At 43.8% G+C, this 19323-nt stretch overlaps 1 protein-coding gene across 4 annotated transcripts in view; it reads right to left on the bottom strand.

Annotated features, from left to right (window-relative positions):
* The window catches only part of septin15 (septin 15), a 44011-nt gene extending 25345 nt beyond the window's left edge, over nucleotides 1-18666 (bottom strand). Inside the window, exons 1-2 of one of the 4 annotated variants that reach the window (XM_070971430.1) lie at nucleotides 18350-18666; nucleotides 13327-13426 (exon numbers count right to left, since the gene is read on the bottom strand). In XM_070971430.1, the coding sequence (XP_070827531.1) occupies nucleotides 13327-13426; nucleotides 18350-18388 (139 nt within the window). In that variant the 5' untranslated portion in view covers nucleotides 18389-18666. Of the gene's footprint in view, nucleotides 1-13326; nucleotides 13427-13870; nucleotides 14006-18349 lie in introns of those variants that run through there. The other 3 variants (XM_070971431.1, XM_070971432.1, XM_070971433.1) reach the window with 3 other exon arrangements.
* Between the last annotated feature and the right edge of the window lie 657 nt (nucleotides 18667-19323).

Genomic DNA, 19323 nt, shown 5'->3' with positions numbered 1-19323 from the left:
GTAGCAATTCTGCAAAGTTTACGTTTTTCATCACTCAAGAGTTTGCGCAACTTTTTAAGGAATCTGGGGATACTGCAGGTACTAGTTCAATGGTGAAATCACATCAAACAGACACACAGCAGTTGCTTATCTTGGCAGGTAAGAGAGTCCAAACACATAATTTGCATTACTGTGAACCAAATAGAAATCCGACTGCGTGATTTGTGTGTAGCCTACTTACACAGATGACATCAGTTGAGTAGTTATTGAATGATGTCCAGAAAAATGATGAATCTTTGGGGGATGTTTCCATTTATTACAAAAAGATGGTTACAGCCAGAAAGAAATTACTGTGATGAGATGAATGCTCAAAGGTAAGACCCACCTGCTCCCACCGCCTATGCTCTATAAAACTCCCTGCCTCCTGACTCCGCCTGACTAACATTACCTGACCACCTCATCGACGAGGTACATACTACTTGGTCAAAAAGTGGTCTAGTCTGTAAGTACACCACCATATAAACATGCTAAACGCCTCCTGCAGCATGCTCAATGTGTCTTAGGTGCATTCACACCTGTTGTTAAAGCAGTCCACCTGTGCTTGGATCACCCAGGATGCATGTTAATACCAGGTGTAAACAGACTCTGAGATCTGCCATGCCAAAAGTCCAGACAGAGGTCTAAAACAACTTAAACACCTGCAGTCACAGGTCCTGGATGCTGATCAAACCCTGGACAGAGCTCAACCAAACATCCCACTGATCAAACATCTCAGTGCATGCTCAGCAAACATCATGTTGGCTGTCCTAACTGAACTAAACACGTTGCACAAACACTGTAAATCTTTGGCGCAAACACAGCACTGAGGAGGTATGAGTCAGTCTCTGCATCTCTTTCTGTCCATCATGTGACCTATCCAGAGTTCCAATGGGATTGGCTTTTCAGATCAATGCTAATATGTTTACAGAAGATCAAAGTTGACAATATGACAGATGATATTTAGCGCTACTCTTCCATGGCTTGTCTATTAAACTTGTATGGAGAAAGTGTCACACCAAACTCCATTCAAAAATATGACGATTTATTGTTCGCTTGCTGACTAAAGTTTATCCCTGTTAGAACATGACTTAACTCAAATTAGGAATAGTCAGGATGCCTTTTACAACAGCGTACATAGACATTAAGCACCATTTCAATCTCCATTTGCTGAAACATCAGTTGAACCAACTCTAAAAGGTTAACTTTTACCACATTAAATGCTGTAAAAAACTGAATGGTTTGCTATTAAGGTCTGTACAGCTGAAATGGAGAACTTGGAGCTAAGGATGACAGGTTAGCTTCCCTGACAGACAGACACAGTGTGATGGATGCTTCACCCAGTCACTGCAGTCATCTAAACCCTTGAGGGCAGGTCCGTCCCAATTATCCTCTCTAGTTCAGCTTTAATTAAATATTGGTTCCACATGACAAGTGGAAGCGCAGTGCCAGCTCTCTGTAAATAGACTAATGACCTGAATGTCAGTGATGGATGGCTGACCCTTCCAGTTCACCCCCGCTGTTTCCCTTCCTCTCTCTCTCTCTCTCTCTCTCTCTCTCAGTGAGCCATCAGTCTATCTCTCCATAGTACAGGGTGGATATCAGGCTTGACCTGTTGGGTTTGGACAAAAATCTAGAAATAATGTTCGACTTCCTGTTGGGTGTGGTCATGTCAGCTGGGCTGGCCTACTTGATGCTCCTTTTAAGGTTCTTTTTTTACGCCGTTACAGCTTGAACGATGAATGGTTGAACTTAACGGACAGTACAACTGGTGCATCAGGAACCTGGCTAGCGTATTGATGCTAACTCATTATTGTGCAGAGCACACTGAGCACAAGTATTGTGCGGATTGAAAACCCTTACATGTTGAATGAACTATAACAAGCTGGACTGTGAGAGACGGAAAAACAAACATACAAATGGCCACAGTGCGTTTCCCATGGAATTCCTGACATTCCTCCCTCTTTTTCTCTCATTCTGTCGCTCTCTCAGCCCCGAGGCAGCAGCTAGCCCCCTCACAGCCTGACAGGCCTACTAACTAGCACCCAACACACACACACACACACATGCACACACCTAACAGGCACGTGTGAGGCCTGGACCAGAAAGTGTGAAATGAGACATCTGGGTAACATACAGGCACAAAGGAGCCTACAGATATGCAGTGCATGTGAGAGAAGTTGCGTTTGCTGACCACTAGACTGTTGGACAAGATAATTCTCCATTGTTGAGGCTAAATGGGACTGGCTGAAACAGGGGGCAAAGGTCAGAGTTTTGGCAAAGATAAGGATCTGCAAGTCCAGCAGAGTCTACGGAAGAGTCAGAACGCAACCTAAACTGTGTCAGCACTCGCCTGACAGCGGTGGCCCACATGGGCTGGCTACAGGAGCCTTGGAGGGACACAACCCACTTTCCTCGGGTCTTTTTTTAAATTAGAGAGTGAGTGTTCCTCTGCGATTCGCGGAGCCTGAGTCTAAATCTGACAGAATCAGCACGTGCTGGGTCACAGCAGACATGTGCATCTCAAAATAGAGATGCAGAGAACCAGAGCAGAGCAAAGAGAAAGAATGAAAACGGAGAGAGGGAGAGACTCGCCTGCAGTGGTGACTGAGCATGCATGAACATGCACACGCGCACGAGCCCATCCACACATGCACGTACACGGAGTAGCCCGTGCTGGGCGGAGGCGACGAGGAATGTTTGTGAAGTAGGTTTGTAAACAAGCTGGCGTCCAGCGATAATGACGAGGCCTGTCCCGCTCGAACAGTGCTTACATGCACAAAACATTCTGGTTTTGCACTTATTCCAAAAACATTATATTCCTACAAAGAGGTTTACATGGTTAATAAAAATGAAATAAATAAAGTACATGCGGCCTGAACCTTTTCTTTTGTGCATGCATCTCTACCACAGTCTTACAAACTTTTGGTTTGAAATGTGACCATAAGCAGTGAAGAGGCTGTGTGTTGCAAAAAGCGGTAAAACCCCCGATTGAGACACACATTCTGAATGCCCTGTATACACGTCCAGAGGACGCTCCTCAGACCTGATCAGTACTGGCAAATCCCAACATCTTGACTGGAAAAAGCTACATTTGGAATAAGGGCTAATTTGGAAAATCCAACTGTTTACATGACTTGTATCAAATTCAGATTATTGCCATATTCAGAATAATAATGAAATGATGGTGAGTACCTAAATGTAGTCACTGTTTCCCCTATCCCCCCCCCCAGGCCTGACGGGCCACCATCCATCCATTCATTCATTTGGGAATCAATGATTTGAGTTTGTCAGGGTCTCCGTGCGGCGCTGCTTCAAAACATGAGTCAGCCTCTGTTTGTTTGTTTCTTTGCTTTGTTACTTTCAGCTGGCCTGCTTAGAGTGGGGTTTCTGGGTAGCATAATGTATTTTTAGAGCCCTGAGACTTTTTTCAGTACATGTTTGTGTGTCCTCTATGATGAATATCAAACAGCTGAAGAATGACAGATAAAGATCCAAGAAGTTTCTCACTAACAAAGGACGTATCTGACGATGAAAACCATAAAGAGGGCACAAAATGAAGTGCATGAATGTTGCCTGATGTCCATGTGCGCAAGTGGGGAATTGAGCAGCGTTGGCTCTGAAATGATGGCATTAATTTAGCTGTCATTAATGTGACATGGCAACAGCTTTCTGCAAAAGGACACAAGCAGCAACCATTTTTGGATTTTACACTGGAGTCAGTTGAGAAACTGTGCACAGTCTGCAAGAACAACCAGTCACTGAAGGTTTTATGGCCATGGCCACAGCTGTGCATAGCCCATAATGCATTATACAGGGTGTGGACACAATAAAAACAACACCTGTACAGCAAAACAATATAACAGCCCATTCATCCATCCATTCATTCATTTTCGGCTGCCTATCCGCGCCCGTGTCACAGCGGAAAAAGAAACGCTGCCCATATGTCCATCTCCTCCAGCTTCTCCGGAGAGGTCCCGGGACGTTCACAGGCGAGATGGGACAAATAATCCCTTTAGCATGCTTTGGCCCAGACTCAGCTCCACATTGGACTTGCCAAAATACATCCAGCGGTACGACTCCAGCAGGAATCCTAATCAGATACCCGACACACCTGAACAGGCTCCTTTCAAAACGAAGGAGCAGTGACTCTACTCTGGGCCCCTTCTGAGTGTCTAAGTTGCTGAGAGACATAAAGGCAATCAATGGCTCTGACCCAGAACAGAGGGCCCCCATTTCGATGGCTAGATCATGTCAGTTGATGAATTTGATTGGCACAGGTGCAGCAGGAACTGTCCGATCAATCATCATGCTGCTGAAGCACGACAGGATGTTGCCTCCAAAACACAAGCATTCCTCCGGTGCTGTGGTTTTATCTCCTTCAGGGAACAAAAATATCACTTTAATCAGTTTGTTTTTTGGTGGCTTTACTGAGATGAATTCCCCGTCATAAATTCAACATTTTATCCTCCGAACCAGCTGCAGAGAATCCCACACTTGAGAAATGAGGCTTCACTGAGGGACTGTGAGACCGAGCTAACCTGGCTGAAGTGAAAGACGGTTTAAGATCTAGACAGAAAGAATGAGAAGATGAAGCGGTTTCTGTGGATTCGTCTGTTTTTACTGCACAGTCACGAAGGGACCTGTGGAACTGGCCGGTGCTGATTGGCTCATTACAGCGTCATTCATCGGTTCCATTTATCAAAGTCAAAAAATGTGGTGAAGTGTGCAGGAAAATGACTTCTTCTTTGTACTGCATCAAGTGAAGTTTATGAGGCCGAACGACATTTGAAATACTCCCAGTTTTAAGTTTTGGAACTTTTTCGGCAAGTCATCCAAAAACTCGAAATAAATCTTAGCGAGCCTCTCGTTCACTCAGCGTACACCAAACGTACCAAGCAGAAGTGTCTCCGGTCATGTGCAGCTGTATGGTTTGGCCTGTTGCCTTTGTTGCCTGCTTGCAAGCAACCCGAAAGCTAAAAGTCTCATTGAAAGAAACTGCTTATTGGTTTATTATATGTGTGCCGAATTAACCAAGAGACTGTGTGAAATTGAAGATTATAGAAGAAGAATCAGAGGGACAATCCCCTTTATTTGTCACACAATTACATACATGCAACACACGCCATGCAATTTGGTGAAATTTGTCCTCCGCCTTTGACCCATCCTGGTCACCTTTCTCCGCAGCAGATCAGGAGCAATGGGCTGCCATCCGACCGGCGCCCAGGGACCCAATCTCTTTGGTCACCATTGGTCAGGTGGTGATCTTCCTGCATGTTTTTAGAGGGGGTATTTTTATGGACGATACCCCCAGGTGAGCACGGGGAGAACATGCAAACTCCACACAGAGAGGCGCCTTTTTCCTCGAGCAGCAGGCACTGAAGGCATGGTGGAGGACACGCCACCAGCGTCCACAGCGGGATTCGAACCGGGACCTTCTAGCTGTGAGGTGACAGTGTTACCGCTTGTTCCACCATGCCACATATAAATATCAGCTGTAATATAACTTTTTGTGGAGCTCTTATTCTGCTGAAATGACAGCGGTGCAGCTAATCTAGAATCAAACTGAAATCTGTTTTCATTGTTTGTCACATTTGGCCACATGTTTCTCATACATTGTATTTGGGTATTTACAAGTTATTGTTATGGTTAGTTGAGAGCCCATTAAGCATAATTAAATCCCTCCAGTCATTCTGGCAGTTCCGCTCAAAGTACGCTGGAAACCTCTTTTTCTACGCACTGGAACATATTGTGTTTGTGCACTGCAGGCAACTAGTAAATCATCTTATTGGGGTGATTACAGATAACATCTGTGTTTAATCGAATGTTAGCGAATATACTTATTTACACCTCACATCAACAGTGTTGCTTTTTCTGAGTGTTGAGCTTTGCTGTCACTTTAGGCTATTTTCAATTGTATGACTGCTGTTAAGTGAGACTGCAAATGGACCGTTTCCTGAAAAACAGTGCGATGATTTCCATAATCTGCTGTATCATTTTTAAGACTTTACTTCTTTTCTGAGAGCAGAGCTTGAAGTCTGCTTGAAATCCTCTCAGGTAACAGCAGGTATTCAAGAAACACGAAAGTTGCTTTCCCAAAATCACATACTCCTGCTGCCACTTGAAAAGCACAATCCTCGAACTACAACCATCACACAAGTGTCAAATGGGACTCTGCTGCGGCGACACATGGAGAGCTAGAAACTGGAGAAGGCAGCTTGACAGAACTGAAATTCTAAATGGGGAATTAGAAAGTTAGCCACCACTTGCCACATGCCGGGATGTTCTGACCGAGGCTGGGGCGTTTTGCAGCTTCACCAGCTTCTCTGTCAACCACAGTTTGTTCTTTTCTTTGATCGCTCACGGTGACAGTCGCTGGGTGAAGGTGAAATCCTTCATTATCAGCTTTTACGATGAAGGGAGAGTTATAACAGTGATTAAGCAGATGAAAGGAAAAAGAGTGAGGTACGTTTCATACACATCGCTCAGCGCATTGAAACGTGTGTGTATGTGTGTGTGAGCATGAGTGAATGTGTGTGCTCGGTGTGTATTAACGCATCTGGTTAAGCCAGTAGATTAACTGGACGAAGCCTTCCTTCACTCACTCCCTTCTGCAAGGTCAGTAGGCAAGGCGGTCAATCCTAAGCTTGTCAGACCGTCTTATCTGGACACGCGCACGCACGTACGCATGCACGTGCACACACACAGCTCACAAGCTTAGAGGAGTACAACAACAACAGGATACACAGCCGGACAGACAGGCAAACAGTTTTACAATCACACACGGATCAGTGAGGAAGATAAAGAGATGCTGACTTGGTTGGCAGACTCCTACTGGACTGTGAAAGAGATTCAGGCTCAGGCAGCACTTCACTGGCTGCCTGAAGGCCCATATGTTGCACATATGATGACACCCATATGGCAAAAATACATGACCATGATAACTTTTTCCATATTGATCAATATCGTTACTTAAAATCATGGATGATTTGACAGTTTCCTCCACTTTGGAGGATAACTACAGTTCACTTTCAGCACTTGAGTGTAAACAAACCGGTGTGGATTAAGAGAGAGATGCTGTGGGCAGAGTGTCTGAAACTTTGTGTTCTGCTTGTTCAGCAGGTGTTTAATAGTGTCGCAAGCCAAAAACTGGAGAGTGACTAGCGGTTGACACTTTCATTTCTGCTGTGTGGCCATTTGCCTTTGACAGCTGTCACAAAACACCTGCACTGCCTAAACAAATATATTTATTTGGTGCTGATTGGTCGATCATCTCTTCAATCGTCACTGTACATATGATCAGATTGCTGGTTGGCACAAGCCTAACACTCAATGCTTTGGACACAAATTGGTCTGTACCAAAAGAAAAAAAGGATTGCTGTTTGAGTCTTACTTTGATCCAAAAACTGTGTCAGAGGATAAGACACCTTGATAAGAACTTCATGATTATTTAAAGCCAGTGAAAATTTCAAAGAGCTTGTATCACTTCAGCTCTAACGCGATGTCCCACATGCAACTCACAGCTCTGCTTGCCAAGTCAGACTCATAAAAAACTTTTGATGTGCTCTCCTCCTGAGCTGCTTTAGGGAAGCACAGGCAGTGGGGCTGTTAAGCACTGGCCTTGTTGCACATCAGAAGCAGCATGAAGCCGGCATCGCTTCCCCTCTCCTCCCAGCTCCCTTCGGTTCTGATCTGACTCTCAGCTCTGTTCGGCTCTCTGCGCTGGCGCTGCATCCCGCTAATCTTTCCAGGAGTTTCTATTCAATCTGCCAGCTGGACAAAGGGGCAGGAAGCAGCTTTTTCCCCCTCAGAGAGAGGCGGATTGCGAAGGAAAAGACAGAGTTGGACAGAGGGGAGGAAGAAAGAAAGGCTAAAGAAGATAAAACCACCAGAAGAGAAGAGCTGTTTCTGGTGGCGTTACTTCTCGGGGAGTATCGAACTGACAGGAGAGCAACTACAGCTGCTTCCTGGTGGGAGAGCTCTGTCCACTTGGGAATGACAAGCATCTACATTCCAGTCACAATACCATCATCATCACAGATAAAACCTTAAATGACACCACTACCTACATACCACATCACAGCCTGTGCTGTAGTGTCTGCTCACCATCATGATCAGGGGACTTCTACTATCAATTTCAGGGCATAGTGATTATCGACAGCCTGAGTGGTACTTGTTGAGACACCCCCATATCAATGCAGCCCCCTGCATTTCCTTCACAGTTACAGTCGGTGCTGCTGCCAGGCTGAGCTTCAACCAGAAGAAGCTGAATTCTGATTAAGAATATAAATGCATTCTGTTACACCTGCAGATGAAAGGCACCAAAAGTGGAATTGAGAAGAAGAGGAATTGATTTCTTTAACAACTGCACTTCTTCTTTTGATTACTCCAATCCACACATTTATGTCCCTATCTTTAGCTTGTGCGACACACAGAGCACTGAATTCTAAAAGAAATATTAATTCAGCCTTTTGTAACAGTATCAAGTATAGAGACTTGGGTTAGACAAACACAGCCACCCACATGCAGCCTGCTGCAGTCAAAAACACGACACAAGTGCAGCTGGATGCCATTGCAATCTGTTAATCTGAAACGTCTCGCCATGAGACATATTAGAGCTCATATTTCAGCCAGTCTGACCTTTGTTATCTCACACACGCTCACATATTTCTATCCTTGTAAGGACCCACACTGACATAATGCATTCCCTCGCCCCTTACCCTAACCTCGACCATCACCACTAAATGCCTGACCCTTATCCAAACCCTAACCTAAACCTAATTCTGACCTAACCCTTAAAACCTTTCCAAAAAATCTCCTCATTCTGCTGGCTAAAAACTTAATACAGATGGTGGTGGGAACAGAAAATGATCGATATATTTTTAAAAGCAATGTTGAAGGCAGCCCTTCACATTTTAAAATACAAGGAGCGACCTCTCACTGTGAGCACTGTTGGAATTTGAAAGAGTTACCTGCAGGCATCAGCCCAGTCATCTCACACTCCACCATCTGTCTGTTCCAAAACTATGACAGAACAATACTGGGCCTCTGAGCCGAGCCAAGCTTTCACACTTCACGACAATGCCAAGTACAGCAGCGCTGAATCCAGCCTTCAGTCTTCATTTCCACAGTCTGCCTTCTGCTGGAAGTCCAGCTGGCTGCTTCTCAAATTAAAAAAAATACTAATCAGCTCTTTGGTCTCTCTAGTATTATAACACTGGTATTTCCTTCTCTTCTCTGTCACCTAGTCTTTATTTTTGGTTGATTCTACATTTTACGACTCAGGAGCTGGAGTTTGTTTTACCGTTTTCCAACATTACACAGCAATGTTAGTTACATTACTGTATGCACTGAGTTCACGTGATTTCCACTGGATGTCGTACATATTGCTAAAGCTGCACAAACCACCTTCACACTTCACTGCTCCCCCATTTTTAGCCTGAATTGGTCATTTCCTGTCGATGCATGACACTACAATGTCATTTCAGTTGTTCCACAGATTTTTTGTTGCATAATCTTTCTGAAACCAGCTCACTCAGCATTCTCAACCTCAGGTCAGGTTGCTAAATCAGATTGTATTCTTAAGAATTGCTGCAATCAAAAGTTTTGTGCTAATTTTTTCAGCTATTTTGAGATTTAGTCCTAGACCCAGTCCCACTTATATTCAAAATGGCAAATTCCACAAAACACAGAATGGTTTGTAATCATGAGAGAGGAGTCAATGGTACAAATTCATCTTTTCGGTATGTTGTGTAAGTTCATTGTCCAGTTAGTGACAGAGCGTGAAAGCTGACAGTTGCAAGCTTGCTAATGAACACTGAGCAAGGTTCATCGCTGCTTCTTTCCCCTCTTCTGTAACTTTTTAAAGGCAACATCCCAGGAGGAAGAAAAGAACCTGAGGGTCGAGAAAACAGAAGTTCAAAAATAGCTATTATGACTGAAAAGCACAAGCATGTTTGCCGCCTGCTAGCTTGCCCACTACAGTAGTTTACCGTCCAACTTTTGGAACAGTCCTTATGTGTCCTAGCGTCCAGACAGAGCCATATATTTATACACGCAAATGGATATTGCTGCGTCACTTTCTGGCATAACCAGCTCCTGAGAATAAAAGTCCAAATGCAAACTGTAATTTGGCTCGATGATTCTCAAAAGATGTTTTTTGTCAGTGAGATTACATGGACATTAAGTTAGAGTTTTAGTTTCATAACGTCAATATCTCCTCTAAGTCATGGAAAAAACGTATTACCATTATTGGTCATTAACCAAGGTATGTCACCACAGCTTTCATTCATCACAGCATCCCAGTTTACAGAAAGCATTCTGTGGTGCAGCTGAGAGCCCTCCCTCTAATCCTCCTCTTTATGTCTGTGATGAACACACGTTTTTGCTCCTCACACTCATTGTGTGTTAAATTTGGATCAGATGGGGTATGTGGGGCCAGGAGCCAAGAAAGCTGGGAGGAGAGACAGAGGGGCCCATATGTGAAAGGGCCTGAAACAGGATCTAGTTGATCGTGGATCTCTCTGCTTCTCTCCCCAGCCATCACTCTGCTGTCTTTGTCTCCCCCCTGCTAATCTTCCACAGTGGCTGTTTACTAAACAGGAAGCTAAAAACCCAGGCTGAAATAATAAAGGTTGAATGCCTCTTTGTGTTAATGCCCTGCTTTCACTGAACTGACTGCGGTCACCACCAGATACACTGACTTAGATTTATGGGCTTTTAAAACATTTTACTGGGAGCTCAAACAGCGGTTAAAGCCAAAAAAATCTGCAGAAAAAGAGACAACTCCGGAATATGTCTAGCACTAATTAGCAGGTATCGGCATCTGTGCTCCTGATACTAGGCTTATTAGCTAGCTAATGACTTAGCCGTGGGTTAGCATTCGAGTAAGACTCCCCACTGTACTAACGATGCTAATGGGAGCGTGTGCTAGCCACAGATATTTAACCGGCAGGCACCAAAGCCAAAGAGAAGTGTCTTAATTTAGGGTGATAACACTTATGAACAAAAGGACTGTGTGAGGTTGGAAAATAAAGATCCACCACGTCAGCTGCCCGTGTCAAAGAAAGACTGAGCATTCAAAGACTGCTCAGTATCTCTTAGAGTCTGCAGAGACGGGGCCTAAGGTGATCTGTAACTGCAACCTTCCTGATCAATGTCTATGCAGCTGGTTTCTGGAATTGTGTGTATAAGTTAAAGGACACAACAAAGTTGATGTTATAAAAACATAAGAGGATTTTTCTGGTGTTCTCATTTATTTAAGCACTGCCCAGTTAACATCCACAGTTAGTTTGATTTTATATTAGAGATATTATCGCCCACCCTCAGTTTTGTATAAGTTGCCGTGTATCTTTGCAGTGAGTTGACGGGGCGGGGGGGAAAGACAATCCACCACAGTCCAGCCCAGCCAAAGGTCTGTCTGTCCACACAATGACCGCAGGAGGAAAATTAATGAGTGTAAAAACACTTCAGGTAATGACAAATTAAAAGCTGACTCCAGTATTAAGGGTGGCTCAGTTTTTATGCTGATGATACTGTTATGTCACCTATGCAACACCCCAAAATACAGATGACCGGTTTTAAATACATTTTTTGTTGTTGTGCTCTGAAGACAGACAAAGTAACATCAGCTGTCCAAAGTCAAGCAGCCAAGACTGCTACTTACAGTCTACACTGTGTGTAGCAAGCATGGTGGAGGCATCACACATGGTCATGACTTAACAAGGACTGATGAGCCGCAAGAAGTAAACATCTTGAAACAAATATAAAGTGCCTTTCTTTCTCAACAGTCATATTGATGAAAATAATCTCACACTGTGCTGCTGATACAGTACAGATACGTTTCAGTCCCCTGTGGAGTTCTATCAGTGTCAAAACCATAAATATCCACACTGTTTGCAATAGGCTAAAAAATAGTAGTAATAATAACAATGACTGTACAAACAAGGATCAATAAAACATTTATGGTAAGAACACTAAATAGCTTTCATCATATATAACTTAATGTGAATTTACTAAAGTATTACCAAATGGCATCCACACAAACAACTCAAAATTAAAGTTATGTGAAAATATAAGTTCAGGTTAACTGACTTGCTTCGTTAGACGTCCATAAACTGACGTAACACTGACAAAAATCTGTGTAAGTCTCAACAAAATCTAGTGTTGCGAATTACCACAATTACATAATGAAAAAACACTGAAGCATTTCTAAGCTTGTGTAATATCTCAAAAACAGAGAAGTATTTTGAGTTTTGTTGTATAATTTCAGGTTAACTTACCTCAAGTAACATACGACGGACCCATTGGGTACCAACCGGGAGCAACGAGACCACTGGGTTAGTCGGCTAGCAATGCAGAGTATCATACAGCCAAGCCTCTTAGCCTAGCTTGCTATCCTTAGCATCCAGCTAGGTGAAAGTATTTCAGCAACAAGGCTTCATTTGGCCCACTCCACCCACACTCCACCTCTATGCCCATTTTTGAATTAGGCGAAAGTTAGGCGCTACCAAAATGTTGACAGCAGGAGCCAAAGTCGCTGAGCTTCACAAGGGCTCTTCAGAAACCGATGGGTGGCATGACAGAGACAACGTCCATGTTTTATTCTGGTAGCAGGTGCTGCGGTCCGGCTGATGTGTCTTCAACATGCACACTAAAGGACAGGCTTCATATTTTCAGAAAGTCCGCTGAAATGCTGAGTGAGAGACTGCATTGAGTAACAGAAGCTAAGGGAACACAGGCGTGACGTCAGGGCTCCCTGTATGACACTACTCATGTGTCCATTTAGACAGCCAAACCCAGAGTTCCTCCACTCTGTCCACTTCCCTCCTCTACTGCTGTTAGCCACATTCTGTAACCAAGTTCATTCATACTCGACCCAACATCCTGCAGCTCCCTTTCCAAATCAAATCATCCAAAACACACAGATGTGTTATTGTGTGTCCTGGGGTTACGGAAAAAAGCTCCCCTGGGAAACAGTGGAATCCAGCTTTCACTAAAATATTTTCACATGCACACATTTTCTGTAACTGAACAACACGGCAGATGCTCTAAGAGCGGGGCCACACAGGGCAACACGGCTCTGCAGAAACCGCTTTTTAAATTGTCAGCCCGTCATCCTGAGCAGCCGGATGCCACGCATGCTTTGCCTCCTTTCAACCTGCGACGATGACCCACATTCACACAAAAATGAAAACACACTCAGGCGAGCGGACACAGATAGACGGGCAGGTGGAGGCTTGGCATTGGCACACACACAAAGGCAAATACACGCATTCAGCTGTGGGACTGATGTAGAAGTGTCCAACTTACCTACAACCATCAGCGTGAACTCAAACCCTCTTTTGACTGACTTCCGATACACCTGGTTGGGGAGATTGGCGAAGCCCACGTAGCCCTCCAGGTTCCGCTGCTGGAGGAAAACACATAAACGCATTCTGTTAATGGTGGAATCACACAGCATGAAGGAATAAAAAACACACACAAACACACACACATGCTGTCAGACAAATCTGACATACTTCTCACATGTGTGAAAAACAGTTGGAGGTGCACGTATGCACACAGCTGTGAACCTACAGTTAGTATTTCTGTGTCCTGCACTGACAGAGACCCTTTGAAGTGAAGTGCAGCTGGGATAAATACGAGGCTGCTTTAAGGGAAAGAGAGGTGAGGAGAGGCAGACGTACAGAGAGAAATATCAGGCTTTCCCTGAGGAAGGAGGAAAGAGGAAGTGGAGTCAATGCTGCCAAAGTCCATAAAACAAGACATCTAAAACAGAAAAGTTCTAATCGAGTAAATGAAGCCAATCAGCTCCTCAAAACATGAATGTAAAGCTAACAAACAATCTCCCTACGTGTTGAATAACGTCCATCCTGTCCCTCGTGGATAGGACAGGTCGTGGTTAAAGCAGTGGGGTCTCAGACCAGATCACAGCCAGGCCAGGCTCTCCAGCTGCTTTCTCCCTCTTCACCAGCGAGGTATCTCTTCATCCCCTTCTCCCTTCCCCATCTCCCTCTCTCCAGCTCCCAGCCAGCTGTCAGATAACAACCCCGCCTCCAATCACTGTGCGGCCTCCTGCACGCTACATGAGGCAAACACAATTGATTGCTGGCCTGCCTGCCTGCGAGCAGCCTCTCTGCTCTGTCATGCATGCCACCGATGGAAAATCAGCTCTGCGCTGATAGGTTTGCAGAAAGAGGGTTTTAACACCCGCAGCTGAACTCTGGACTGATTCAAACTCCCAAATGAAGACAGAGAATGAACCTAACCTTGGCTGTGAAAACATTAAAGGGGTATTATAAGGTCACGCCCATGCTACTGCGCATACAACAATATGATTATTCTGAATTTGATGCAGCACCATGTTTCAGACAAAGTGGGTCTGGATTGGGGTTGTAAGCTTCACTCCCTTGATTGTCACATCCCAACTTCTGGTCGTAGACTACTTCTTCTCGGGGTATGATGCACCGTCCGTGCACAAAGGGTGTCACATGATGCAACACTCGAAACGTGGCCAGTTTAGAGTGTGAGTACACTGACTATGTACCACCATTGTCACATCAGAATCATACATTAGCATTTTCCGAAACCTTTGTTTTTGCCCAACCGCACAACAATGGTTATCTACTGACCATTAACAGCTAGCTTAGCAGCAGTGACTCTACAAATCCCATCCTCAGTGAAGGGTTCACACACCCTTCAGCTCTGGACAAAACAGAGGTGATTCCTGAATGTAGGCTTACCAGCGGCTAATGTTAGCAAGGCAGCTATGAAGAAATCATGTGTGCCAAGCTCCCAGACCAGCCTCTCCTCTCTGATCTCGACCACCCATCCGACTCTCGGTAAAACAGCAAATACAAGAACAAACCTAGGCCCCAAAATTTTGTAGGAGAATATAACTAGGTTTACTAGCTGTAATGTAAATATGATCCCAAACATTATTCTTTACTGAAAAAGTAATCACATTGCTGAATGTGTTACAGCCCAGCACTGCTTAGGAGAGCCTGAAAAAATTCATTACTGTGGTCAAAAATGCTGTCTCGGTGTAAATGGAAAGTCGAAAAAGATGCATGGAATGGGACATACTACTTGGGTGCACCAGTGATTGATTATGAGCTCAGACACAGGCTGGAAAAATGCATGGATTGGCAAAACTAAAACGCTAACTATCATTAGCTACGAGCAATACACCAGCAAACAGCCCCTGAGCAGAAGAACATGTGAGCGGCTGCAGCAGCGGCAGAAAGTCGTTCAGCAGCTAACCCAGTAACACAAAGCAAACACACGCCCACAACAGTGAGCACTGACTTCCAGGCTGAACAGCCAATTCAGACCAGAGGACTGAGAGGTATGTTTGTGAAGGATTATCTGCTTGTAGTTATATGATTACCGTACTCAGCCAAAGATCATTCTGTAGCTCCAACAAACCGACAGTGACACATCTTCTCTCTCGCAATCACATCATGTCAATTTCAGTTCATCTTGAATGCATATCAGATCAATAATTTAAGTGGATCGGCTTAATAGTTTTGAACCAGGACTGTTGGCATTTCCAAAAAGCAGTTGGATGTGTCAATGTGTCATATCCATATTTAATCAACATTTAAGCAAATGTAAGTGTCAGATTGGACTTGGAATCGGCAGAGAACTTCATACTGAAGGACTTCAGGGCCAAAACAACTTGATCAGGACATCGCTTATGAACACATTATGTAGCCACTGTCCATAACAACTTGAGGCCCTGCATGCACAAGAATGTGGAGTCATTAGAGATGAGGAAGTCGTATTCTTCGGGTTAAGCGTGAAGCTTTACAGCAGCAGGGTTGAAAGACAATAAAATATTGTGTCAGGGTGTCAGGACTGCAGCGCTGTAGCTGTAACCAGTGAGGCACTTCTGTCACGCCGCAGGTGGACAACAGCAACTAAACTAACCAACCAAGACAGATAGTTTCAGTAAACGTTCATTTCTAGCCTAATTCAACATTAGACTGTATTTTCCACATGTGCTACGGTTGAGAATCACATAGAAAAAACTGTAAATTAGACATCAACATCATTGGTGGATGTTACAGACAAACAGAGCGTGGAAAAAAAAGAGGAAACAATCTATTTGCCTCATCAATACTCTGTGATACATGCAGCTCGACAGCTGGCGTAACTCCGCTGAACAAGCCTGAAGCACTTTCCACCATTTCCATGTTTGATCCACCCACATACAAGTTTTGTGTGTGCGTGTGTGTGTGTGTGTGTGTGAGTGTTACATAAGGTGCCACCTCTGATGGTTTGTCCACTTCCCTGTAGCTGCACTGTGGGTGGCACAGGTAATGGGACACGCTGGGTTGCTCATTTAGCTTTTTAGCACAGGCTGTCAGTGTTTATCCTGTGTGAGTGTGTGTGTGTGTGTGTGTGTGTGTGTGTGTGTGTGTAGGTGGGAGTCTGTGGATCAAATGATGCACTACATGAATAAAACAGTCTGTGTGTTAAATGTGTGAACGCATCAACATACAGTATGCGCGCTCATGAATGAAGCACGCTTTTATTTGCAGGGACCTTGCGCCTGCAGCACACAGCGGGGTTTGAAAACACGCAACACACTTGACATGTCACATTTCCAGCTTAATAATAACTGCATCCGTCAAAGCATCACTGTAACATTCCCAATGCTGCAAAGACACTTGGCCGTTATGCAATGCGTTGTTATTAATATGGATCTTTTTCATGAGAAAATGACTAATGGGGAGAAAGACAGGCAGGGGACTTATAAGAGGGAAGTAATGGGGAATGAGAGAGAGGAAGGGAGTCAACATTAACCCCTCCCCCAGTCCACCCGGTGGTGATAGTAGCTGCCTGGTTCACTGACATCATCTGTATTGCCAAGTCCACCCCCCTGATGCTGCGGCCCACTCGCTGCTTCCATCAGCTGTTTTAAACTTCCAGTTATTATATATACAATATTGATTTTGTAATAAATATTGCATCACTTAACACAGCATAAGAAGGACAGAATTCATGTGAAAACAAGGCCTGTGTCAATTCTTTCTTTTGTTATTTTTAGCACTCAGCACATTGTACCCACTGCTCCCTCACTATCTCACTATCTCTCAAGGAGCACATTGTGCATGCCCACCCCCTTGGTGTTATGTCAAGAAAAGCCACTGTCAATCACTTCAGACTGTGCCACAAACACATTCAGTGCAAACACAATGTGCGGTGTGTTGTGTGATGAGCAATCACTCAAGTGTCAGTATAAAAATCCCTACACAAGCAAGCCAGATGTGGTCAACCAAATGGGTTCTGCTTGTGTGGACAGTCAAACCAAACTCCATTCAACAGTTACGCAGTTTAAGGAGGCCATGCTATCTCGTGACGGTATACATGTAATTATGTGCAAAATTATGCATGAAGGGATCTCTCTAGTGGTAAGTGGTTCGACCAAATGTACAATACGAACCAGCAAGCAACGTTTCACTTCATTAAATTCACATTTGTTTCGTGTTTTGTTTTGTTTTTGCTTCATTTAGAGTGTTCGTTGTCTTAAGTGGCTGATTCCTAAGGCAATCTGGCACAGGAGGGTAAATCTCATTGGGGCTCTGACACTACAAGCATCATCAGGCCATCATAGCTTGCTGGGGCTATTATGTGTGTTCTATTCAATTTCATAGTTTCACCAGTAGCATTGTCAAGGTCGGTGTGAAAGCGTGTTTTGACAAAAAAGTACTGTTGTCCATCTCTTTCCCATCTACGACGAGCAATAATTGCGAACACAGCGCGTACCCCTGATCAGTGCGGGTCTGCATTATGTTCAGGCGACCCTCGATTGAGCCTCCGTTCAAATAACTGCCATTACATTATGATGTTATCCTTTTGTAAGCTATGTCCAAACAGTAAATTAAGTGAACACAGTATCCATCATACACAATCTGTTGCAACAAAATTGTAAATTCTGTTAACTTAACCAGACCAAGGCTACACATAGGCTGCATGCGAAATCCATTTTTAAAACGATGGTATTGACTCAAATAGACGTTGTTTGGTCAATCACATTATGCCGAAATTATCAGCAGGGTCATATCAATGTGTTATAAAGTCTGAATGATGTTTTATATAAGTACATGTCTCTGTAGATATGTAAAATATCCTAAAACAGAGAGATTGTTAAAGGAGACTGGTATGCAGTTCTCTCTATAACGTTCCACATGAAAGGTCGTTACCAGCGTGAACCAAAACGGATGAATAGGGTATGCCAAAGGGGATTTCAATTATTAGCATTTTGAAAACAGTAGTGCTTACACTTGCTCACACACGGTTCTATATCGAAGAAAAACTGACTTACAGCGATACTGGGAACCGCAGTCTCTGGTCGCTCGATCATTGTGCTATACTGTCACCACCCAGCCTACAATGGACAGTCACCGAGGCATAAACTGACGTCCAAACGTCCAAAAGAATGACGGAGTGGAGAGAAAGGCGCAGCTTTTCACCCGAAGACCTTAGTTTGGTGTCAACAAAAAGAGGCAGAGTGCGTCTGAAAATGAATGAATGAGATTAAATTACATATGGCCGCTGTCGGATACTACTACCAGATGTAGCACTGCTAAGAAAAATGCTCCGACTGCTTTTCCTATCGAGGCAAACGGCCAGAATTTAAACATTAAGACATCCGGTTGAGAATTCCACAATAAAACGTCCTATAGCAAAAAATATTTTGCGCTGTGAAGTATTTGACAAAAAGGTACAATAACACAATGTGTGAAAAGATGTGTACAACAGTTCTGCACTATTTGTTTTTTATTAACGTACATAATAGCTGTTTTATAAAAGACCAAAACTAAGCCCCCCTTTCAAGCTTCAAGTTTTCTACAAGCATTGGCCACACAATTTCTCCTCCCACATATTTTAGTCTTTCTTAAAAGCTAAAACATAACACCCCGTCTTCTGTCCATATTGTTAAGTTATACTAGTAACCATATTGTTCTCGACATCAAAATGTTTGATACATTTCACAAGCTGTTAATTTTGTCAGCATTTGACAACTAAGCTAACTGTAGCATTACAGTTCTAGGTGTAATGCTACACTAAAAGTTGTTTTCTGAAATGCAGATGTGCTCATATCTGCATAAGCTTTTCAGACAGACCAATAAAAGAAACTACCTTATTGCACAATAAAATGAGAACTGACGATAGGGTGGGATTTGAGTTTTTATTTTGAGAGCAAATATAAGTAACTTCCGGTCAATCCCTGGTTGTGTCTGTCCGGCTTGACGCACGTGAAGGGGGACCTGAAATCACCTTCCTATTGGTCAGACA

Source organism: Chaetodon trifascialis, chromosome 10 (genome assembly GCF_039877785.1).
Source record: "Chaetodon trifascialis isolate fChaTrf1 chromosome 10, fChaTrf1.hap1, whole genome shotgun sequence".
Classification (NCBI taxonomy): Eukaryota; Metazoa; Chordata; class Actinopteri; order Chaetodontiformes; family Chaetodontidae; genus Chaetodon; species Chaetodon trifascialis.
Note: the sequence above shows the minus strand (reverse complement) of the source record. Positions and strands in the feature narration are given on the sequence as shown.